This window comes from Panthera onca, chromosome C1 (assembly GCF_046562875.1).
Source record: "Panthera onca isolate mPanOnc1 chromosome C1, mPanOnc1 haplotype 2, whole genome shotgun sequence".
In the NCBI taxonomy this organism is placed as follows: domain Eukaryota; kingdom Metazoa; phylum Chordata; class Mammalia; order Carnivora; family Felidae; genus Panthera; species Panthera onca.
In genome coordinates this window covers 121551919-121576386 of record NC_138346.1, presented here as the reverse complement: position 1 = coordinate 121576386, position 24468 = coordinate 121551919, and the positions used below count along the sequence as shown (strand labels likewise).

At 45.7% G+C, this 24468-nt stretch overlaps 1 protein-coding gene across 2 annotated transcripts in view; it reads left to right on the top strand.

The window, feature by feature from the left end:
* TTF2 (transcription termination factor 2) overlaps positions 1–22407 on the top strand; it is a 41101-nt gene extending 18694 nt beyond the window's left edge. For both annotated transcript variants that reach the window (XM_060625574.2, XM_060625575.2), the window contains 15 exons: positions 692–773; positions 3030–3149; positions 4518–4668; positions 6448–6556; positions 8776–8960; positions 9926–10079; positions 10346–10437; positions 11304–11389; positions 12002–12138; positions 13106–13276; positions 15498–15556; positions 17044–17194; positions 17885–17967; positions 19620–19694; positions 21617–22407. In XM_060625574.2, the coding sequence (XP_060481557.2) occupies positions 692–773; positions 3030–3149; positions 4518–4668; positions 6448–6556; positions 8776–8960; positions 9926–10079; positions 10346–10437; positions 11304–11389; positions 12002–12138; positions 13106–13276; positions 15498–15556; positions 17044–17194; positions 17885–17967; positions 19620–19694; positions 21617–21761 (1800 nt within the window). In that variant the 3' untranslated portion in view covers positions 21762–22407. The remainder of the gene's footprint in view (positions 1–691; positions 774–3029; positions 3150–4517; positions 4669–6447; positions 6557–8775; positions 8961–9925; positions 10080–10345; positions 10438–11303; positions 11390–12001; positions 12139–13105; positions 13277–15497; positions 15557–17043; positions 17195–17884; positions 17968–19619; positions 19695–21616) is intronic.
* The last annotated feature ends 2061 nt before the right edge of the window (positions 22408–24468 follow it).

Genomic DNA, 24468 nt, shown 5'->3' with positions numbered 1-24468 from the left:
GCCTCCGTCAGAGAGGAGATACGGGGCTCGATTATTAACAAGTGAAGAGCGAGGGCAGCAGGTGGCGCTACTGAGCGGGGCGGCCCTGGCCATGCAGCCTGGCATAGGGAAGCAGCTCAAGAGAAATGACGGAATCACTGTAGAATTTTGAGCGAGGCGTTTTCTGAAGATTGTTGTTGTGGCGGAGCACAGGATAAAGTGGAGTGAGAAAAGACTGGAAGGGGGTGTCAGTCACAGGGCTGTTGAAATTTAGGACTCACAGTGTAGATTGGGACATTGCCTACAGAGTGGAGACTCACGTTTAAAGGAAAATAAGGAAGAGCCGTCGAAATGGCTTCGTCAGTGAAAGGAAGGTGGCCAGTCAGAGGTCTTGGCAGCAAGCAATAGAAACTGCCTGGTGATCAAAGCAGACACACCAAGACTCTCCGGTAGGGGACGCTCTTGATAGACGCTCTTGATAGACATGCTGGCTGGTGGTGCAAGTCTGTCCCAGGCACACCAGGACATATGGTCCCCCTAGGTCAGAGGCGGACTCGGGGACATCCAAGGATCAGTGAGCAGCCCCGTGACAGCTAGGATATTGGGAGGATCACTTCTAGACATGAGAATCGGAGAGCATGGAGTCCATGTAGTCAGGATCCAGCCCCTCATGAGGAATTTATACTCAGCTTTTGATTCTTACCTCTATTAGGTCCCTTTGCTACTGCACCAGAAGCAGGCATTGGCCTGGTTACTATGGCGGGAAAGTCAGAAGCCACATGGAGGAATTCTGGGTAAGTCTGACATTATGATAAGAGTCGACATATGTTTTGTAATTTTTTTCTCTCCTCTCCTCTCTTCTCCTCCTCCTCCTCCTCCTCCCTCTCCTCCCCCTCCTCCCCCTCCTCCCCCTCCTCCCCCTCCTCCCCCTCCTCCCCCTCCTCCCCCTCTTCCCTTTCACAAGAGCACATGTGAGCCAGAAAGGGGCAGATGGAGAGAGAGAATCTTGAGCAGACTCCACACTGAGCACAGAGCCCAGTGTGGAGCTCAGTCTCACAACAATGAGATCATGACCTGAGCTGAAGTCGAGAGTTGGACACCTAACCAACTGAGTCACCCAGAGATGCCGCCTCATTTGACCCTGTCACCAGCTCTGGGGTGGGCACTATGATGCCCCCTGTTTACAGATGAAGAAACTGAGGGGCAGGGTGGGAAAAGCAACATACTCAAGAGGTGAGGTCGTGGTGGCACCCAGTAGAAGCTGACTGTGGCTCATTAAGCAGAAGGAGAGTTCATTCTCTGGTGGCACAGAGAATGTCTGGGAGATGTGGAGAGCCAGGCTGGAGACCAGATATCTAGGAGCATGGCCAAAGCCAAGTAATAAACTCAGTGTCCTGTGGAAACTGTCATGGCTGCTTTGCTCAAGCACCAGAGGAGAGCATTGCCACCCTAGAGTCGGAGACTCCTATCCCCACCCTTTCCTGCAGAAAGGATGTCACAAGGAACCTCATTTCTCACGTTGCTTACATCTGAGTTGAAATCTTATGTGAGTTGAGTGCATGTGATCTCCAGAGCCAGGTCACGCTGCCAGGGCCTTAGGTGCAGGGGACCTTAGAAAGTAAGTTTTCCAGGCTCTGCTTTGGAGACTCCTCAAACTAAAATTTTCCAAGGGGTTCAGCTTCTAGAAAACATGACAGACGGCCATGATGGCTAGTAAGTGGCCGTGTTGGGGATCCTCAAGGTTCGATGATTTGCTAGGAGGATGCACAGCATGTGGTCATACTCATGGCTGTGATTTGTTACAAAATAAAAAAAGTAGGGGCGTCTGGGTGGTTCAGTCGGTTTAGTGTCCGACTCTTGATTTCGGCTCAGGTCATGATCTCATAGGCTTGTGAGATCGAGTCCCGCATCAGGCTCCGCGCTGATGAGATTCTCTCTCTCTCTCTCTCTGCCCCTCCCCACTCTCTGTCTCTGTCAGAATAAAACAAACTTTAAATAAGTTAATTAATTAATTAAATTGATTTTGATTTGCTAGAAATCGAAGTCAGCAAAGGAAAAAGGCACATGGGGCAAAGCTCAGGGGATACCAGGTGCAAGCTTCCAGAGACCTTTCCCAGTGAAGTCACACAGGCTGAGCTGTGATGACACATGTAAGATGTTACCAAGCAGGGAAGTTTGGGCCCCAGGTGTTTGCTAGGAACTGGCCACAATGGCAGCTTCCGGCCTGTTGGGTCCTGAAATTCCAGACTCCCAGAAGGAAAGCAGCTGTGCAGCATAAACCACATCATGTGGGCACAGTTTAGGCACAGTGAGCCACTCTTACAAGGTCTGGGAACGGTGAGAACCCTGCTTGAATTCGTGTTCCCACACGCCAGCCCAGGGCCGACCTTGTCAGCGGGCCTTTCCCAGGATGGGGGTCAGATGTGTGGTGCTAAGTCTGTCTGCATGGTAGCAGGGTCAGAATGCGAACCAGAACCCATGCTGTGACATTTTACTTCTGCTTATGTCAGAATGCTTATTGAAACTGTTCCGGTGAGGATGAGAATATTCTATAGGGTACAAACAATAAATTAGGTAAGTTCAGTGACTGGCACAATGATACCACCCAAGAAATGTTCATTTATGGTGCTCTTTGATGAATAAATGAAGGGAATGGAGAAGGACTGTTTTGGACGAACTCCACCTACTGGATCCTTTTGCTTTGGCGGAGTAAGAAATTAAAAAGACCAGGCAATACCACCAAACTGAGATAGATGTCCACGTATGCATCTGTTAAGTAACATTTCAGCATGCAGACTAGAATAAAATCTAAGTCCTAAATTCTAAGTTTTGCAAAAGTCACGGCAAACGCCTTTGATCTAGATAAAAAACAGCAAGAGCTAGGGATCATCTTCAAACGCAAGGTGAAGGATTTGTCAGGCTTGGAAAGGACCTAGATCCACACCGGCAGCACAGCAAGGGCTAAGGTCTGCCAGTGGCTTCTCTCTTCAAGTGGAGGTGATGCTTTGCCCTAAGTAATGGACTGTCCGATTTTTGTTGTTGTTTTCCAGCGGATGATATGGGATTAGGAAAAACTCTGACAATGATTGCACTCATCCTGACCCAGAAGAATCGGGAGAAAAACAAAGAAGAAGACAAAAACATGGCATTGACCTGGCTTTCCAAAGATGGTATACAAATAGCCTGTTACTTCCTAAGTGGACATTTTTAAGAGTAGACATTTTTAAGCTCTGAAAGAACACGTTTGGTCATATTTAATTCGTCTATTGGAAAACTAGTGTTAGACTCATTCCTGTGCCATCATTTCTGATGCTAGATCTGCTTAATTACAAGTGATCATTTCTCCTTTTGCTATAAACTTAGCTTGACCTGTAATTAGAAAAAATTTTATAGAGAGAGCCAAGGCTCTGGAAGGGCTCTGATGATTATTTCTGTTAATGTTGAGGACATAACCATAGGTTAGGTACAAATTAGTTAATATATTGTTTTCTTAAGGAAGGTCTGTCACAACCTCAGATTGTAGCCACCATAGCAGAAGCTGTTTTCCAAGTGTTCCGAAATTCCAGAAGTTTCCAAATTCTAGACAATTTCTACCTTATCTCAACCTCTGTTTGAAAGTAAAATGTGCAAGTGCATTAAAGGTCCTACATGTAACATATTGGCATCACCACATCACGTGTAAGTTGCTAACATCCACCAAGACAGTTGGTGGGTCAGTTGGTAGGACTGTTATAAATCTGCCGTCCATTTGCAGGGCCTCTAATGAACACGGTCACAGCCGGGTCCTGTGCCCCTGGGTTCATGCAAAGAGATGGGGGTGTGGGCAATGGTACAAATACTCCATCACTAGCCCATTCCAAAGCAATCTTGGCTTTTCTGAGGGGTTTTGTACTTACATTATAATGTGAATGTAATTAAATTACACTTTTCAGAGAAAATAATACTCTCCTGTGACAAATCTACTCGGGACAAGATAGGAAATGATCCTACCTCTGCCTCCTCGCCACTGTGGAAGCATATTGTTTTTTCTAGACTGAGGCCACGTACTGTACTTTCCTCTCCCTCCTCAGCCTCTCTCTGTCTGACATTTGTACAGGGGAAAACATATACGTGTTTTGAGTTGACAGATCACCTCTTTTATTTCCCATTCTGTGGTACCCTGTGCGTGGAAGTAAGAGCAGCAGTTTGTTAAAAATATTGATTGAGGGGCGCCTGGGTGGCTCTGTCAGTTGAGCATCCGACTTCGGCCCAGGTCATGATCTCGCGGTCCGTGGGTTCGAGCCCCGCGTCGGGCTCTGTGCTGACAGCTCGGAGCCTAGAGCCTGTTTCAGATTCTGTGTCTCCCTCTCTCTCTGACCCTTCCCTGTTCATGCTCTGTCTCTCTCTGTCTCAAAAATAAATAAACATTAAAAAAAAAATTTTTTTTTTTTTAAATATTGATTGAAAGAATGAAAGTCAAGAAAAAGAGGAAATGCCTTCCAGGAATCAAAGACGGTTGAATGAGCGTAACGAGGTGCTGATTTTTTTCCCCCCTCAAGACTCCTCTGAGTTCACTTCCCATGGAACGCTGATCATCTGTCCTGCTTCCCTGATCCATCATTGGAAAAACGAGGTGATGAAACGTGTGGGCAGCAACACACTAAGAGTCTGTCTCTATCATGGGCCCAACCGGGAACAACGTGCAAAAGTGTAAGTGTGGAAATACGGCAGTTGGTGTGAGCCCTCGGCATCTTGGCTGAAGGGGCCTGTTGGCCTTCCCCGCTCTCCCTGGGCTTTCATTTAATCAGGGCTGGTGATTTGTGAAGACCAAGGGCACTGTTGTCAACCCAGCATCCTTCACCTGTGAGAAGAGATGCAGGTTGTTCTTTTTGCTGTATCCTCGTCCCCGTCCTCAACAGGAGCTGCCATATGAGGTAGCCTGAGGTGTCTGAGTTGTCAGCCAGGGAGCAGCAGCATTTCCTCTGGAACAACAGGATCTGCCACAGTCACTCACGATTGTTGAATATATGAGTCTAGCTTCACATTCTTCTTCTGTTCATGCACATGCAGCCAGCCCAGTCAGCCCAGTCTTACAGAGCATTCTGATAGACTATTAAGGATTGTATGATACAGACTGGTGCTCTTTTTCACATATGAACCATCTAAGAAGTTTTAGACTCAAGAGTTAAGGGTGAGACCTAACCAAATTCCTGAAGGGAGATGATCAGGAAGGAGGAATGAAAATCCTTCCCCATATGGTCATTTTAGTCCTAATCTTTGCTTTTGGTTTTCAAGGAATTATTTTTTGGTAAGACTTTAAGTAATCTCTACATCCAACGTGGGGCTTGAACTTACAAGCCCAGGGTCAAGAGTCACATGCTCCACCGACCGAGCCAGCCAGGAGCCTCTAAAGGAATTTTTTGTTCCTAATTGTGATGTGATGGTCTGGGTTGAATACTTGCTATCTAGTCATGAACAGAGTTGTTTCTGCCTCCGAATAATCTCCCCAACCTCTAATACTAGAAATTTGACCTCCTAAAGAACAGTGAGTTGCACAATTGGGGGCCTTCAGTCTTACAATACACCTACTCTCATGAGTGAGGGTCGCCTCAGCGGATGAAAAGTATCAGGGCAGCAGTGACAGGCCTGCGTGCCTTCTCCAGCAGAGTGCTTTCAGTGGCCTTTGTTCCAGATATTTATTAGAAATAAATTACACCTCACTTGATTTGCGCTTTGAGCATATCTGGTTTGGTGTTCCGAATGCGCTAGTTGACAGTTTGGAATCATTCTTAATTCTTCCTCTCTGTGTGAGACTAAGGCAATGTGTAGACTGCACTCCCTCTGAATTAGGCATATCATTTTTATCAGAAGCATTTATGGACATTCGCCTAGGTGCACAATATTACGTTTTGTTGGAAAAAAGATTTGTACCTTTTGGTAAGAATCTTTACGTGTAGAGTACAGGAGAGGTAAACTCCAAGCTTACAGCATGTATTTTTGTACCCAAATGTCAAAGCTGGGTTAATGGGTTTTCAGAAATCCGTTATAGAATCATAAGACGAAAGATCAGCTATAGATGAACAATGCTTTGAGAGTTTCTTACCTCCCTGAGACTTCAGTGTCAGTCTAGGTCAAATCATTACTAAATGTTAATTCTCAATCCTACGCTGCTTCTGTTATTGCCAGATTGTATCAAGCTTAATATGATGCTAGCCAGAGGTTTTTCTTTCTGACTCGTGGGATGGGACAGGGAGGCTGTTTAGTAATAGTGAGCAGGCTATAAAAATGACCGGATGTCAGAGCTAAGGAAGCCTCGTGAGTAAAGTTTATCCCTCCCAAACCATGTGTGTGTGGATTACGGACATGAGTTAACGAATTCTGCTGACTGTCCTTGCAGCCACTCGCATTTTTTATAAACAAGTCATCCCCGCCTGTTTTGTCAGTCACGGAGGGATTGTTTACTGCTTACTCTGTGTTATATCTCTGCAGACTGTCTACATATGACATCGTGATCACCACCTATAACCTTCTGACCAAGGAAATTCCCACACAGAAACAAGAGGGAGTGATCCCGGGTGCAAACCCCAGCGCGGAGAAGGTGAGTCTGGGAGCCACCAGGGAAACTGGAGCCACACCTCACTTAACTGGAGTCTTTCCGCAGCATCAGAGTAAGGAAAGGTACCTTCCTGGGAGGGCAGGAATGGCCTAAACATTCCACCTGCGGAAACAAAGAGTCCTTCCCTCTGTTCCTTCTCTTTTATTTTAGACAAACTCATCAGTAGTAAAGGGTGAGGTTTGGCACAGTATTTAGTTGCTTTCTTGAACTAATAACAGTAACTACATTATAATTGTAATGGTACTCATCACATGAATATGGGAAGCCCCACTTGCAATTTTTAGAGTCTTCGGAGTATATACTCTTTTTATTTTTAAATAAATTTAAAAAAAAATTTTTTTAACATTTATTTATTATTGAGAGACAGAACATGAGCAGGGGAGGAGCCGAGAGACGGGGAGACACAGAATGTGAAGCAGGCTCCAGGCTCTAAGCCGTCAGCACAGAGCCTGACGTGGGGCTCAAACTCACCAACTGTGAGACCACGACCTGAGCCAAAGTCGGACGCTCAATCGGCTGAGCCACCCAGGTGTCCCGATATATATATATTTTTTTTTAAGTAGGCTTCACATCCAGTGCAGAGCTGAATGTGGGGCTTGAACTCATGACCCTGAGACCAAGTCCCGAGCTGAGATCAAGAGTTGGACTCTTGGGGTGTCTGGGTGGCTCGGTCAGTTAAGCGTCCAACTTCGGCTCAGGTCATGATCTTGTGGTTTCAGGGTCAAGCCCCACATCAGGCTCTGTGCAGCTCAGAGCCTGGAGCTGCTTTGGATTCTGTGTCCCTCTTTCTCTGCCCCTCCCCCTCTCATGCTCTTTCTCTGTCTCAAAAATAAATAAACAGTAAAAAAAATTTTGTTTTAAAGAGTCGGACACTTAACCAACAGCCACCCAAGCACCCTGGGGTATTTTTTATATTCAATGTGAAGACCAGTATTTTAGTACAAGTATTTTTGTATTAAGCCATTAACAACTGCCTCTCCACCTCCCAGGAAAAGAGGTTGCAAATAATAAGGCTACAAAAGGGCCAGAAGCTAAACGATAACCAGACAAAAAACCCTGAATGTTTGCTAGGACGACCAAGTAGTCCCTGTTATACAGCACAGAGGCTTTATTGCGTAGTTACCGTGGGGCTTTTTTTCTCCTGAAAATACTGTGCTGTTCCAAGAACTAACCTAGCCATATTCGGGCTAATCTCTAGAATGCGTCTCCAGTCAGAACAACTCTTGACTTCTTGCTGGTAATTAATGTTTGAGGTTCTCCAGCGGCTCCTCATTGCTTTCAGGATCAAACCGTAGTCCCGTTGCAGGACGCGGTAGACCTTGTAGGAACTTGAACTTGCACGTCCCTCGTCTCCCACCCCCTGCGCCTCATGCTCACTTGTACCAAGGGGCGGACACCTGCCCTGCGCTGTCATGCTGTTCTCCCTCCGAGTGGAATGCTTTGCCTCTGTTCCTTTTCTAGGTCAGTTAGTTAGTTAGTTAGTTAGTTATACCTGCTTTGAGAGTTCTTTAATCCTCTGGTTAAATGCCTCTCCTAGACCTTGTGCTTACTTACGTCATAGCACTCTGCACATTCAGCGAACGTTAAGGATCTACTATGTGCTAGATGGTGTTTCAGGTATTAGGGATGTAGCAGTGAGCCCGACTGAGTAGATTTTTCCGGCGTGTATTGAATTACCCAGCGGGACTTAATATATAAACATCATGCTAATCTGGATGCCTGATTTTCTTCCCTGCCAAATTGTGAGCTCCTTGAGGCTAGGAACTGTCCTTTAAGTCTGATTTCATATCTTACGCATAAAAGTAGACCCATCAGTACAGTTCTAGTGAATTTTTATAAATCTGGTCAATATGTTATTGAGTGAGTGAATTTCCAGGCTTGACACCTAGTGTAGTCCTGACCCATGGCCATTGCTCAGAAGTGGGTAGAAAGGATAAAATGAACTTAAGTTAAAACATTTTACTACTAAGCATCTTAAACCGAAAGTTGGGGGCTCTCAAGTTGACTTGTTTATTTCTGCCCATTAAGAGTTTCCACTTTTGGTTTCTTCAGCTCAATTCTTATTTCAGTATACCTGATTTAAGCCCTCAAACTTGAAGGTAAGAATGGATCCTCCATACTTTTTCATATTTTCCCTTAACTTCTTGAAGACATGTACATTCTCCCATACAGTTGATGGATTTCACTTGGGTTTCTTCCAGGAGATAGCAAAAACACCTTTGCTTCGAATAGTCTGGGCTCGAATCATATTGGATGAAGCTCACTGTGTTAGGAACCCCCGAGTGCAGACTTCCACAGCTGTGTGCAAGCTAGAGGCCCATGCCCGTTGGGCTGTCACCGGAACCCCCATTCAGAACACCTTGTTGGACATGTATTCACTGCTGAAGTGAGTAAAACTCTCCGGGATTATGTCAGTGTGAACCGTGTCAATAACCCTTCATACTTGTTTCATATCTCATGATAAAGTTCCAGAGTGTGCCAGATTATCTCGGATAGCAGACGGCAAACCTGACAACCTTTAAAGGACAAAAGAATTAATATCCATGAGAAAATAACCAGTTGATTGATTGGCAGGTACAAGACTTTGATGACATCCAGCCCCTGTGTGTGAAAAAATACAGGACGGATTAAAATGAAAGGAAACAAAACCCTCTTTCTTCAGTCCGGTGAATGTTCTGGGCTTTTTCCACTTTAAAGCATATGTCCTAGGGTCAGGCCTACTATTTTATTCGATGCAAACAGAAAAGAATGCTGATTTTAAAGTACTTGCTTTAATTCAAGTCCACCTGCAAGAGGATAGGGAATTTCTCTGTCAACCTTTGAAGCTTTAGGAATAAATTCTACCTACCGATTGCGTGTTTTGCTGTAGCAATACGGACAATGTTAATGGGAAAATTCACATTTTATAATGTGGTTTTATTACTGACTTGGATCCTTTTGATATGTCTGGCAGAGCTTTGCTATGAAATTCAGTGTTAAAAATGATTGAATGACAGATGTAACAGAAAATCTGATTTGTTTCTCATCTTTTTATTTTTAACGTTTTATTTTTTTATTTTTGAGACAGAGAGAGATAGAGCATGAACGGGGTGGGGTCAGAGAAGAGGGAGGCACAGAATCTGAAACAGGCTCCAGGCTCTGAGCTGTCAGCACAGAGCCTGATGCAGGGCTCGAACTCATGGACCGTGAGATCATGACCTGAGCTGAAGTCAGACGCTTAACCGACTGAGCCGCTCAGGCGCCCCTGATTTGTTTCTCATCTTAATGTGTTTCCTTGGACGCTTTTCTCCTCCTTGAACTATCCTTCAATACTTCCTTCCTACTCTCTGTCTTCTTCCCCAACAAAAACAGATTTCTCCGTTGCTCACCATTTGATGATATCCGACTGTGGAAGAGCCAGGTTGACAATGGTTCAAAGAAAGGAGGAGAACGGTTAAGTATTTTAACCAAGAGCCTTTTGCTGAGGAGAACAAAAGACCAGCTGGACCCCACTGGCAAGCCCTTGGTAATCTTACTTTCACTCGTCCCTGGGCGAGGCCAGGGAAGGGGGGTATCCGTATCCCTGCCTTGGCTTGACCAGCCATCTGCTTTGCTCCTGGGGGGTCTCTGAGTGTCCGTCTTCCTGTGAGGGGGCCCCACAGCAGTCCTGATTTAGGACAGGGGGAAGTGCTGGCCAGGCTTTGACTAGGTTTCCAGTGTCCACTGTGGGGATTTACTCTGTAATGCTCAGGTCATTTGTCTGACTTCACCGGCTGCTTTCTCCTCCTCCAGGTGATGCTGCCCCAGCGGAAATTTCGGGTGCACCGATTAAAGCTCTCTGAAGAGGAAGAGAATGTTTACAGTGTCCTTTTGGCAAGATCCAGGTGTGTGCAGTGAGGAAGCACCTCACATTTGTTGTTGTGTTATTGCTCTCCCTGCTTGGGAGTGAGTCCAGGCTTGAGGAATACAGGATTCCTCAAACTGCATTTATGCTATTATCGATGAGTTTGGATATCTGTGTTCCTCCTGTTTCTTTGTTTTTTCTCCCTTTTTCTCTCACCACCCACTCCCCGACTCCCCTCTGTCTCATATACACACTATGTTCTTCATAGGCACTAGAAGCCTATGCAAGGGCTTCTTCCTTGCATAGAAGCCCTACAGTGTGGTCACTGTACATCAGTTCTATCTGGTCCTATGGGGCCGTATTGGGAAAGAACATCCCTTTGACCTTTGACCTGATCAGCATCTGATTGGACTTAAACAAAGAAACTGCTCTGTAATCCTTGTCGTCTCTTCTTTATGCTGTCTCTAAAACTCTTGTCCTTCCCTAAATTCCAGATTTACTCTCTCCCTCTGGGTACCTCTCATTTCCAGTGTGAATATGTTTTTTTCTTTGTAAACGCATGTAGTATTATACTATTTATTAATAAACATAAACTAATGCTAATTAATGTTAGTGTTACATTAACGTGTTGTAAGTTAGTAGTAAGTTATCATTAAGCATAATGTTCTATAATATTAATGTGTTTATTAACCCTTATCAATCATTTAAAAAATGATTTGGCTTTTAAAACAATTAGTTTTCATTACCTTTGGCCAGTACTTGCCATGAGCCTGGCTTTATTCTAACAGATCTCCCCTTTATAATTTTGCAGGGTCCTACTGCAAGCACAGTTAAGCAGTGACCACTGTAAATGTCTTTGGTCGTAGCAAACATTATATGTCCATTTTCTCTTTCGATCTGAGGCAGGTCAGCTCTGCAATCCTACCTCAAAGCAGGGCACGAAAGTGGAGGCAACCAGTCTGGAAGAAGCCCTGATAATCCATTCAGTAAAGGTAAGCAGTGGGACCCTCATAAATACATACAAGAAATGAAAATGTGGATTTAGAGACGGGACATTATGAATCCTTTTTTTTCCCTTTTTTTTAATGTTCATTTATTTTTGAGAGAGAGAGAGACAGTGGGAGCGAGGGAGGGGCAGAGAGAGAGAGGGAGACAGAATCCAAAGCAGGCTCCAGGCTCTAAGCTGTCAGCACAGAGCCTGATGAGAGGCTCAAACCCACGAACCACAAGATCGTGACCTGAGCCAAAGTCGGACCCTTAACCGACTAAGCCCCCAGGCGCCACTATGAATTCTTGATCTGAGAGAGTCGATCTTAGCTAGGAACCTCAAACCAAGCCAACCCAAGCTGATCTCCATGCACCAGGCCCGGTGATGTAAACTTCTTTTCAGTTACTTTTGAAATCCGCTTTATTAAAATGCAAGTAGGTCTGCAAAGAAAACCCGTGTTTCATTTGGCTTAATTGGTAGGGAAGTCAGTTACAGCCATGTTACCGAATCTCATATCAGAGAAGTTCACAATGGCCTCCTTGAGTTGGCGATTCCTCCCCATATTTGTGCTTTAAATCCTGCACTGTTTCTTGTGGTTTGTTTTCCTTTGTGGAAGTGGCTCGGGAGTTTGGGTCCGGTGGGCCTGGAGCCTCTGCGGCCGCGGACTCACAGCGGTCTGGCACCCCCCACGTACTGTTGACACAGCTGCTGAGACTCCGCCAATGTTGCTGTCACCTTTCTCTGCTGACGTCGGTAAGAAAAGCCCTTTGCGTGCATCCCCAGAGTGGCTGCCAGAGAAGTCCATTTGTTCTGTGCTGGGGTCCAGCCGCTGGATCAAGGGAAATGGCTTTTTGGGGTGCTTCTGGGTTTTGGTGGGGCAGAAAAGAGAAGTCTTACTTATTTTACTTTTCACCGATTTTGAGATAATTCCCCTAGTATTGAGAACAGGTTTTTTGTTGTTGTTGTTGTTTTTAAGTTTATTTATTTTGACAGCACAAACAGGGGAGGGGCAGAGAGAGAGAACACCCCAAGCAGGCTCTGCACTGTCAGTGCCGCGCATGGCGCGGGGCTCAAACTCACGAACCCAGAGATCACAACCTGAGCCCAAATCAAGAGTCGGGCGCTTAGCTGACCGAGCCACCCAGGCGCCCCGTGAGACAGCTTTTACTGTTCTTTTTGTAAATAAACCTTATTTTAGAATGGAAATTGTCATTTTGTGAAAACCATCCATGAATACTTTGGTATTTGAGGATGTCATAAAGCCAATTTAGCTGCTAGTCTTTTCTGCCTTCTGGTGGTATTGGGGCTTTTAAGGCTAGTTGTGAAAACTCGAGTATTTATACAATTGGAAAAGTGGCCCTCACATCTGATAGAGGCACATCCATAATTAAGATGAGTGTTATTCTTTCTGAGGAGCTGTAGTAATGTGTTTTGATGACAACAGCTTAATTAACTGTACTGCTTCCGCTGGGGAAAACAGAATGGTCGTGGAATCTGGCATCATTTCTCTGAGAAGTGCCATCATTTGATTTATGTTTAATCTGGTGAACAAACTTGCAACACTGCATTCTGATCAGGGTTTCTCTGAGGAGACACTGATGATGAATTAGAAGACAGTTGGCTGTGTGAAATGTTAGATGGCCATCACTGCCTTGGCAAATAACCTGTCTCGCTGCCTCGACTATGCACCACCAGTTCCCGTCTCCTGTATTCTTCTCAGGCCCTGGATCCGGCAGAACTGAAAAGCGAGGGCCTGGTCCTTTCTCTGGAAGAGCAGCTCAGTGCCTTGACGTTGTCCGAACTCTGTGATGCGGAGCCTTCTCCCATCATTTCCCTTAATGGTGAATGTTTCAAGGCGGAGATCTTTGAGAACACAAGAGCAAGCAGCAAGGTACTTTGGTCACCTCTGTTCTGGTAGAGAAACTGGGATTCCTCGTGCAGGTTCATGTGTGCGAGGGGCATGTTGGTCCACACACGTACAGCTCTTGCATTTCAGGGGTAGAACTGTTAGATTTTAGCTGGCGCGGCTCCGCCTCTAGTCTTAAATTCTGACTCTATTTCACGAGTAAAACTAGGCTTTCAGAGGGTGACCTGGGCCAGCTGCAGCAGCAAGGCAGATTTTCAGTCACGGATCGTGGGAAGGCTACCTCTCAGGTTTACGCCAGTGGTGGGGCCTAAGTGAGCCAACAGTTTGTTTCGGGAAAGCTTTAAGGGACAACCACAAAGGGTTGACCCTGGAGACCGCTGTAATCCATCTGAGCGCCAGTTGCTTGGGCTTGCTGAAAGGCATCCGTCTTGTGTTATCTCCTAAATAGCCTTCTATCTTGGTTAGTCGTTTTTGTTCCGTTTTCATGAAAGCTTCCTAAGGCTGAAGCGTTCCGGTAGAGGGAGGCTGAGGTGTGCTGTAACCTGAGTCCTGCCTTTCTGCTGGCTGGCTTGGGGCATTCACCATGAGGTTGTGCACCCCGAGAGTGGAGCGAGTCTCCCTCGTGGCTGCTGTCAAAGCTGCCATTCCCAGCCTCGGCCTCTCTTCCAAGGCTTTAAAAATAATAATAGTTTTATATATATGCATATATGTGTATATATGTATGTATGTGTATATACACATACATATATATATTACTTAAAATATATATATATAAAACTAGAAATGAGGTCATTGCCAAGGGAATGGTGTTAAGAACTATTTTAAAAAATTTAAAAAAATTTTTTTTTAATTTTAAAAATTAAAAGACAATTTTTTTTAACATTTATTTATTATTGAGAGACAGAGAAAGACAGAGCATGAGCAGCGGAGGGGCAGAGAGAGAGGAAGAGACACAGAATCCAAAGCAGGCTCCAGGCTCCGAGCCGTCAGCACAGAGCCCGATGTGGGACTCGAACTCACAAACCGTGAGATCACGACCTGAGCCGAAGTCGGACGCTTAACCGACTGAGCCACCCAGGCGCCCCAAGAACTAATTTTCATTAAATTTTGAAAGTATTTACTGAGGTCTTGATCACCAGCAAGTGGGAGAAAACATAAGAAGAACACCGTATGTGGATGGACTTCATGTCCTTGCACCTTCAGAGTGAGCTCTTGGCTTAGAACACAGAGTCCTCATAGCCTGTGCTCCTCATCTAATACTCGGGTGATATATATTCACAAGACTTTTTCGTGCAAGCCCATTAATAGTGGTTCAAGCCACTTCAGGCTTCATGTGGAGCAGGGAGGTTGGGTAGAACACACCTAAACTCCTGCAGAGTGTTGCTGGAACTTGACCCCAGCTCGTGGACCGTGACTCTGGCCCTCCCACTACAGTTTTCTCGGGAGACCTCTCGCCAGCTTGTTTGTGTGGCAGTCCAAGCACTTTCCACAGCCCCAAGTCTCCAAGACATGAGGGGTTTCATATGCCTGCTTTTTTTGCTCCCCACGAATTCACAATGGTCCAGTCCTGCGCCCCAGGTCCTGCCCAGCGTGTTTGTTCAGATAGGAAAGCAGCCTCACGAGTGGGGGTGTCTAGAGGTGACCTCTTTAACAACACCAGCATGGGACAGAGCCCTGAGGGCACCGCAGAGTCCGTCTGAGTCAGCTGCTTGTTCATTGATGACGAGTCTGAGCCCTTCACCAGGAGTCCCAAAGGGGTACAGCTGCGTGACGGCACAGTAAGACCTGTCTTCGTCTCCTGATTCCTGGTCCAGTTTTCTTCCTCCTCCACCATCCTGGGGATGCACTCCAGCCCTCCAGGCTTTGAAAAGGTCATTCGCATTAGCAGTTGCGAAGAGTGAACCCAGCAGCTCTCCCAAGTCGCGCTCGTGTTCTTACCAGCTGCGCCCATGTGGACTTACATGTGCTCTTAGGGGGGTGAGAAATACCCAGAGAGCTTCTTCGGAAGCTTAACAGGTGTTGCTCAGATTGGACGGGTCCTCTTCTTCAACAACCTGTGGAGCAGGCCTTCAGAGGAGGAAAGTGACAAACCAGCATTTTAGAAAGAGCCCCCTGGCTGCAAAGAGGAGAATGGCCTAGAGTGGCGTACGACCAGAGGCAGAGAGGCCAGTTCAGTAGTTCAGGGAGGGATGATGGAAGAAAGCGAATTTGTTGCAACTTACTTGTGTTAAATAACGTTTCCCAGATTTCATCTCTGTTGGTGGAATTGGAGGCAATCCGAGGAAATGGAGGGTCCCAAAAGAGGTAAATGTGTTCTTTTGTTATCCAAGTATTGTTTGTAATTAATCAGGAAACTTTGACATTGCTGATAGTTCTAAGTGTTAGCTTTTTATAAATCAAGGACCTTAAATCATCCTCAGGAGGAAGCACTGAAGTTAGAGCACAAATTCTCTATGATTTCTAGTTTACATATTTGTGGCATTGATTCAGAAGGAAATCCCTAGAGGATCAGAGTAAGTTAAGCACCTGGAGAAGTGTTTAAAAGTAGACAACCATAGGGGGCGTCTGGGTGGCCCGGGCAGTTAAGTGTCTCTGGATTTTGACTCAGGTCATGATCTCATGGTTCACGGGATCAAGCCCTACATCGGGCTCTGCACTGACAGTGTGGAGCCTGCTTGGGATCCTCTCCTTCTCTCTCTCTCTCTTTCTCCCCTTTCCCTGCTCACACGCATGCGTGCTCTCTCTCACTCTCTCAAAGTACATAAATAAACATTTTTTTTAAAGAGGTAGAAAAGCTGGGGCCCTGGGTGGCTCAGTCAGTTGGTTGAGTGTCCAACTTCGGCTCAGGTCATGATCTTGCGGTTTATGGGTTCAAGCCCCGTGTCAGGCTCTGTGCTGTCAGCCTGGAGCCTGCCTCAGATTCTGCGTCTCCCTCCCTCTCTTGTGCCCCGTCCCCCCCCCCCCCCCCATCTTGTGCTTGCTCGCTCACACACGCTCTCTCTTAAAAACAAATATTTTTTAAAATGTTTTTCAAAAGGTAAGAAAACATCTCAAGAAAAATAAGGGAGTAACAGATGTGAAAGGCAGGGGTGAGGCGTGGATCAGGGAGCCCCCACGGTGCTGGGAATTTTCCTGAGTTGGGTGCATGGACCCATTTGTTATTTGTTATCCTTACCTGTGTGTTACAAACCTGCATTTGTGTATATGGACTGATTTGATTTAAAAACTTAAAACTATGGGGTGCCTGGATAGCTGAGGTCATGATCTCAGGGTTGTGAGATCGAGCTCCACGTCGGTCTTTTGCTGCGTGTGGAACCTGCTTACAATTAATTCTCTTCCTCTAAAAAAGAGCTAGAAATAGAGATTTATAGATAGATGTAGTTATAGATACAGACATATAGCACGGAGGCTGGGGGTGGGACTAGAGATGTCCCAGCATCTTGTTGTGGCTGGCAAAGGGAGGGTGGCCTGTATCCCTTTCCTGCACGACCACAGATCTCTGGGTGAGCACTAGGCCCCCAAATGCTAGGAGGCTGCAGTCCTTAGCCACCACTTTATTCTGACCTCCTTTAGCTTGAGATACATTACACCCTGGATCTGGAAACAGCCAGCAGCCTTATAACCTTAAAATGTGACCTGAGCGTGCACCTTTGCCCCCCAGGGAGCAGAAGGCCTTTCCTCGTCCACATTTGATGACTGACTCTTAAGAGTAACAGGGGCGTGAAGGCCCTGCAGATGAATTTGTTTCCTCTCTGCCTGGGGCTGATGTTTTCTTCTCCGCTTGCTTCCAGCGTCATCGTCTCCCAGTGGACCAGCATGCTGCACGTGGTAGCCTTGCACCTGAAGAGGCACGGCCTGACTTATGCCACCATCGATGGCTCTGTCAGCCCCAAACAGAGGATGGACCTGGTGGAGGCATTTAACAGCTCCAGGGGCCCTCAGGTACGAGCTGGTCACATCAGAGGTCTGTAGTCGAGAGCAAATTATTCTCCGTTATATACAGAGAGCATTCCGGTGAAGCAGCTCAGCTATCAAAACATTCATTGCCTTGCTCCCTCCACATGCTGTTAATTTAGGAGACATTTATTGGCGTATGAATCAAAGTGTGCAAATCCTTTAAAGAGAATAAAATATGAGGGCTGTAGAAGCAGAGGAAGAGCAGAACTGGTTGGACCGAGTGAATCTTTGTGGAGGAGGCAGGCCTTGAAGGTTAGGTGGGGGTTTGACGAGAGGGAGTGTGGGGAGAAACGAAGTAACAGCAAGAACACGGAAAACTTTGGTGGACTGATGGGCAGGAGCATTCACAGCGGCAGGTGTCGGGGTGCAGAGACCCAGGGAATGGACAGAATCTGGTTAATGGAAAGTCCGCTGCGCCAGCCACCCCAGTGCTCTCAACTGTAGTATTTGTGTATTTTGGCAGGCATGCATGCCTTGTGTTTTGAGGTTGACCCACAAAAAAAAATACAAAGTGAGTTTTCTTAAAGGTGAGGCATGGGAGATAACATCTCAGAGTTTTGGGCCAGCAGAAGGAAATTTGATAGGGATTGATCTTGGGCTTGAACCTGAGACAGAGGGAGAGCTGTAGTAGGAGACCAAATCCATATAAAGGGAATGCTGTGCTTTCTTTTGAAGGTTATGCTAATCTCTCTCTCGGCTGGAGGTGTTGGCCTAAACCTGATTGGAGGAAACCATCTTTTTCTTCTGGATATGCACTGGTAATGATTCTGGATTCTCCTTGCATCGTCAGCAGCATAGCACGAGGATCTAGGGGCTACAGGGGCATTGGGGCCTGACTTCCTATGTTGAGAATGCTCTTTTTGCATTCTGGAGATGCCTCCGCTGCATGGGTGTGTACAGGTACAGGGCTAAACAGGGTGTAGGACTGCTGATGGGCCTGAATTCCTGAGCAAGCAAGGCTTCAAATGACTACTTAAAATAGCATTCGCTTTATTGTTAATCTGACATCTGTTTCCATGGAAACTGGGAAGAGGGCTTTTTCTCAGGGCTAAGAGCTATCTCACTCAGTTTTACCTCCTCAGAATACCATATTTCACACACATTTGTTGACGTCCAAGGAAATTTCAACCCTGAAAAAGAAGGAGCAGCTTTACTGCAAAAGGAAAAGGAATTTTCTAATTATGTTAGGAATACACTTAACACAAGGCCATTGGTTTTGCATGTAGCATCAACATTGAGAGCATAATAGCAAATTTCCTAGACATAAGATAAATGAGTTTGTGTGTTGGTAGGAGGAAAATGTCATAATTAGTCTCAGTTTGGGGTTTTCCAATTATGCCAAATAGGGCTTTTGTCTGATTCTCCAGGCGGCCCAGATTGGCGCAAACAGGCCAACCTGTTATCATCTTCTGGGAGGATGTGTTTTGGTCTTATTTGGGACTCCCTGATACATGTGAGGGAGGAAAGCAGAGTGGGAGTTAAATGCTGATTTCTGGGGGCGCCTGGCTGGCTCAGTCGGTGGAGTGTGCGACTCTTGATCTCAGGGTCGTGAGTTCAAACCCCACAGTGGGTGTGGAGAGTACTTAAAAATAAAATGTATTAAATTATTTTTTTATTTTTTTATTTTAGAGAATGAGTGAGCGCAAGTGAGGGAGAGGGGCTGAGGAAGAGAGAGAAAGAATCCATGATTCTGGGATCATGACCTGAGCCGAAATCAAGAGTCAGACCCCCAGCCGACTGAGCCACTCAGGGGCCGCTAAAAATAAAATCTTGAGTACATACGTAAATACATACACGGCTGTGTTTTGAAATGGAGAAATCTTGTCCAAGATTTCAAAGAGGAAAGATGAGAAACTAGCTTGAAGTTGATAGTGAGAATCTATAAAGAAGACAAGAAATTAAGTTCCCTTAGTTGAATCTTAGGATATGAAAGTTAAAAACGGTGTTCAAGATCATTAGGCAGCCCTCACGTTTCCAAGTAGCAATCTGAAGTTGAGGTTCCAGCTAGTTAGTGATCGAAATTGAGCATTGGCGTCCCCTGTGTCACTTAACTGTTGTCAGCTGATGGTGGTGTGGGGTTTCTGTCGGCACACTGACCCGAGCTGCTCATTCGAGGGTGAGAAGATATTCGAAGCTAATCTTTCTGAGGCCAGCGTAGCATAGGACAAGGGATTTGCAAACTTGCTCTGCAGATATTTTAGGCCCGATGGTAACTGTTTTAGGCTTTGCGGGCTACGTAAGTCTCTGTCCTTTGTTCTTCTCTATGGGCTTTTCTCAACCCTTTGAAAATGTGATCACCGTCTGTAGCTCCTGAACTCTCCGGAAGCAGCCGCAGGCTGGCTCTCCCCAGGGCACTTGCCCATCCAGCCCAGGGCGACAGCACCTCTGAGCTTTGCCTCTTTTCTAACAGGAATCCATCACTCGAAGACCAGGCTTGTGACCGAATTTACCGAGTAGGGCAGCAGAAAGACGTTGTCGTGCACAAGTAAGTCAAGGCCTCCTGGGACCTAGGCCCCTTCCCAAGCTTTACTTTTGTGAAAGTCTTTCTTGGGGGGTGTTTTCATAGAACGTAAAGTATTTGGTGAGCGCCTGACTAACGATGCCCGTGAGGCACAGCCTCCCTCGTACCCACAGTCCGGAAGGGAACACAAGCAATATGGGGGTACCCCTGGGGTTGGTCCCTGCAAGATTGCATATTAGGCTAGGGAGAGCATCCTCCTCCCCACCCTTTATTTATTTAGTTCTTGCTTTTAACTTTTATTTTGACATACTTTCAGACATGTGGAAAAGAACGTAAGAGTTCTTAAAAGAATAATATCCCAAAAAATCTTGTTTGCAAAAATAACGCCAAAAAATTCTTGAGTGCTGTACCAGGTATATGTGTGCGTGTCAGGGCCATCAGTGAATTCCACAATCTGCCATACACAGCGACATGCTGCTTTCCCTGTCATCAGCTCTCTCTTCACCCTGTATGCACCTCCATTGATAATCCTGTCTACTCCAGGGAGCCCATAAGGTCTGTGTCCTCATTCCCAAGCTCTCCGACACATCAGACCTAGATACCCAAATCCATGCTAAATATCTGAGTCTCTGTGCACCTACTCATTCACTCGTGCTTTCGTCTCATTTAACTCCCAAAACTAATACCTGTTGAGCACTCACTGTGTAGCAAGTACTGTGACATGTTCCAGGCACTCAGAATGTCGCAGATGGAAATGGGATACCATAACCTCATGTCTCTTGATGCTTCTGAATTCCTTGTCTTTGTGAATATCCAATTCTGGAGCCACAGACTATGTTCCTCCCTTTTTTCTCTTCACATACCAAGTCCATTAATTTTATTTTCTAAATGTCTGTTTTTTTTTTTTTTTTTTTAATTTTTTTTAACGTTTTATTTATTTTTGAGACAGGGAGAGACAGAGCATGAACAGGGGAGGGTCAGAGAGAGGGAGACATAGAATCTGAAACAGGCTCCAGGTTCTGAGCTGTCAGCACAGAGCCCGACGTGGGGCTCAAACTCACGGACCGCGAGATCATGACCTGAGCCGAAGTTGGCCGCGTAACCGACTGAGCCACCCAGGTGCCCCTCTAAATGTCTGTTATAACCATCCCTTCCTTTCCCTCCACACTGCCACTACTCTCAAATCTAAATTTCTTAGCGTGACACGCAAAGCTACTCACGAAGTGGTCCCTGCCATCCTCTTGAGCTTTTGCCATTGCGGTACAACATGGCGGAGTCCTTTTGACTTTTGCCCTGGCCAGACTGGACAGCCTGCTCTTTCTCCAACACACCATGTTCTACTCTTTCTGCACACTGGACATATTTCTGTAGCACTTTCCAGCTGCCTTGTGTTTATTTTCAGGTCTCTCTTCTTTGTGTGCTCTTTGAGAGCACAAGATACACATCCCTCCATTCCTACACACCTGGCATGTTGTAAATGCCGAATCAGTGCGTGTCGAACGAGTGAATGACAACAGTGGCATTTCTTCAGGTTGTACAACCTGTGTTCGGTGTGAATTAGCCAAGAAATGAGACACTGCACTCACACCAGCACGCATACACTTGGCAGAAATTTGATAAGCTTTAAGGCCTTCTGACTTGATCAAGATTGAGCTTTTTGGGTGGAAGCTGATCTCTACAGTTTTGGATGGAGATATCTTTGGCTTATTTTGGCATTTTTTTCAGTTACCTCAGCTTCAGAAAGAAACGCAAAATAATTTACGTCACATCATTTTAAATGGGCATATACTTAGTCAAGGTTGTTTGGGTCTTCTAAACGTGGAGTTTTTAACTAAACCTGAGAAGACTTAAAGGAAGAAATCTTAAAAACTAAAGCCTTGAGTAGAAGTTTGAACGTGTTATTAAATATGCTGTTTTGGGTGTTTGTTACATATCTATTTTTTTAGGTTTATTTGTGAGGGAACAGTGGAAGAGAAGATCTTACACCTTCAAGAAAAAAAGAAAACTTTGGCCAAACAGGTTCTATCAGGATCTGGAAAATCTGTCAAGAAGCTCACGTTGGCTGACCTCAAAGTCCTTTTTGGCATCTAACTTCCTGTTTACCGGGCTCAGGGTAGTGCTGCTGTTGGTTTGTGTTAGGATCTGGGAGAGCGACCTACACGTGACCCTCCAAGCCCTCCTTGGCCCTAGGCCCTCCCTGGAAGGAGGCGTCATCGAGCCTCAATTACCATGTTAACTAATTGGTGAGTCAGTCAGGTTGATCAATCGACTTATTTAAGAGTGACAGAGAAACTAATGAACTACTTCAGAAAAAAGAAAATGCCTGAAAGTTCAAGAACTTTGGAAAACAGCGCCAGGACAGTTGTAGGAAAGCTTCAGTAAAAGCTCAAAACGCCGTCTGTTGCCTTTCTCTTCTCAGCTCAGGGGGGACCAGTGTCCCAGCTCCATGCCATCTGTCCCTCTCCCGCCAGTGAAGCTGCTCCTTTTAACATGTCCCTGGGCGGAGCAGAGAGTGGACCCCGCGGCCATGCCTCTGTAGCTGTCTCCACCAAACAGTTCTCCCTCACAGGCGTGAGACCAAGGAGGTGCCTCGTACGTGAGCAGGTGTCTGTTATGGGCATCATCACAGCATTCAGTATTTGGTATCGTTTCACCTAGTGCTGTTCCACTGTTTCCTGTCACTGTAATATCATGTGCTACTTGTGAAATAAAATGGACTATGTGTCTTTTTTTTTTTTTAATGTTTATGTATTTTTGAGAGAGAGAGTGAGCAAGTGCAAGCAGGGGAGGGGCAGAGAGAGAAGGAGACACAGAACCCGAAGCAGGCTCCAGGCTCTGGGCTGTCAGCACAGAGCCCGACACGGGGCTCGAACCCACAAACTATGAGATCATGAGCTGAGCCAAAGTCGGACGCTTAACCGACTGAGCCATCCAGGCGTCCCTGCTATGTGTTGTTTTTTACAGTACAGGCAGACCTCCCTTCATGGCGCCTTGTGGATACTGCATTTCTTAGCAACAGCATTTGCTTACTTCCTGTCGGGGTCACAGTTCGGTAACAATGTTTCAGGCTTTTCGTTATATTTGCGTGGCTGGGATCTCATGATCAAACTTGAACAGATGAGGAGCTGCTTCTGATGGATGAGCAAAGAGAGTGGTTTCTTGAGATAGAATCTGCTCCTGGTAAGGATGCTGTGCAGACTGTCGAAATGACAATACAGGATTTAGAATAGTCCAGAAACTTACTTGATAAATCAGCAGGGTTTGAGAGGATGGACTCCAAGTCTGAAAGAAGTCCTACGGTGGGTAAGATGCGGTCACACTGCATCACAAGCTACAGACAAATTGTTTGTGAAATGAGGAGTCCCTCGTTACGACAGACTTCACTGTTGTCTTAAGAGGTTGCCACAGCCAACACCGTGATCCATGTCAAGGCAAGACCCTCCACCGACTCTCTGAAAGTTCAGATGATAGCATTTTTAGCAATAAAAGATTTTTAAATTAACATATAATATAATATAATATATACGTTGTTTAGACATACTGTTGCACATGTAACAGACTACAGTATGGCATAAATATAATATTTATATGCACTGGGAAACCAAGAAATTCATCTGACTCACTTTACTGTGATATTTGCTGTACTGTGGCGGTCTGGAACCGAATCGGCAATATCCGAGGTGTGCCTGTTTTTGCATTTTTACAGATTTACAATATTTGGAGCACTTTGTATCATAGTCTCATTTAGTATTAGATCATGTTAGTATTTCTGCCATCATATCCTTTAGTATTTGTATGACGGTTGGTTTAACCCGATAAATGTGTGCCTGACACTGTAGCAAAGATAATGCTGTGTGCTCACTCAGCCTCTTCTTCCCGGACACCCAGAGAGACCACATTTCCCAGTCTTCACTGCAGTCACAGGGGCCCGTATTACTGAGTTCTAGACAATGGAATGAGGAGAGAAGGGATGTGGGTCATTTCTTACCTCCCTCTCAAGCTTCAATGATTCATCAAGCTGTTTCTTCCCTCATCGGCCCACCAGATGCAAGGAACTGATGGACACCTACAGAGTCCTAGAGAAGCCTCTAGGTCAGGGATTCTTAACCTACTTCTGGCCCATGGACCCTTTCGGCAGACTAGCAAGTGTCACTTCCTCAATGGAACAAAGTCTTCCCCATGTGTGCCCCCCCACCCCTGCTCACCCACACTGGATTGTCACAGGATCAGAAAATAGTATTTTTTTAAGCCACTGAGATTTTGGGTTTGTTCATATAGCAGTGAGTAATCTAGCACAAACTCGTGATAATTTTATACTTGGAGAGACTGTCCATGTTTCCTTCTTCCCATTAGCAATCATTTCCAAAACACATCTGGTAATTTCTGTTAGAAAGGGTTGTGGTTGTCCTAGATAGAACTATTGCCCTCATTTAAATTAGAGTTAGGAGATGAAGCCCTTTGTTAACCCAGCCACAAGGCACCCGAGCCTGAGTAAGCAATGGTGCTGAGGACAAGGACTAAAAGCCTACAAAGGCAAAAAGAGCACGGCCTGGTAGGAAGCGTTCTGGTGTAGAACTTAGTCTTGAGTCAAGTTCGAGGTTCGTCTTAGCTGGGGGCATAAACCTTGTACAAGATCATTAACTTCTCTGCACTTTGGTTGCCCTGTTTGTAAGGTGAGTATTATTTTCAGAACTCAGCAACTAAAGTGAGGTCCCTGATGAGATCAGGAAATGAAGGAAGTAAGATTGCCCTTTCTTGCAGGTTTTGTTAAAAGTTCAACACACTGAGGCAAAGATAC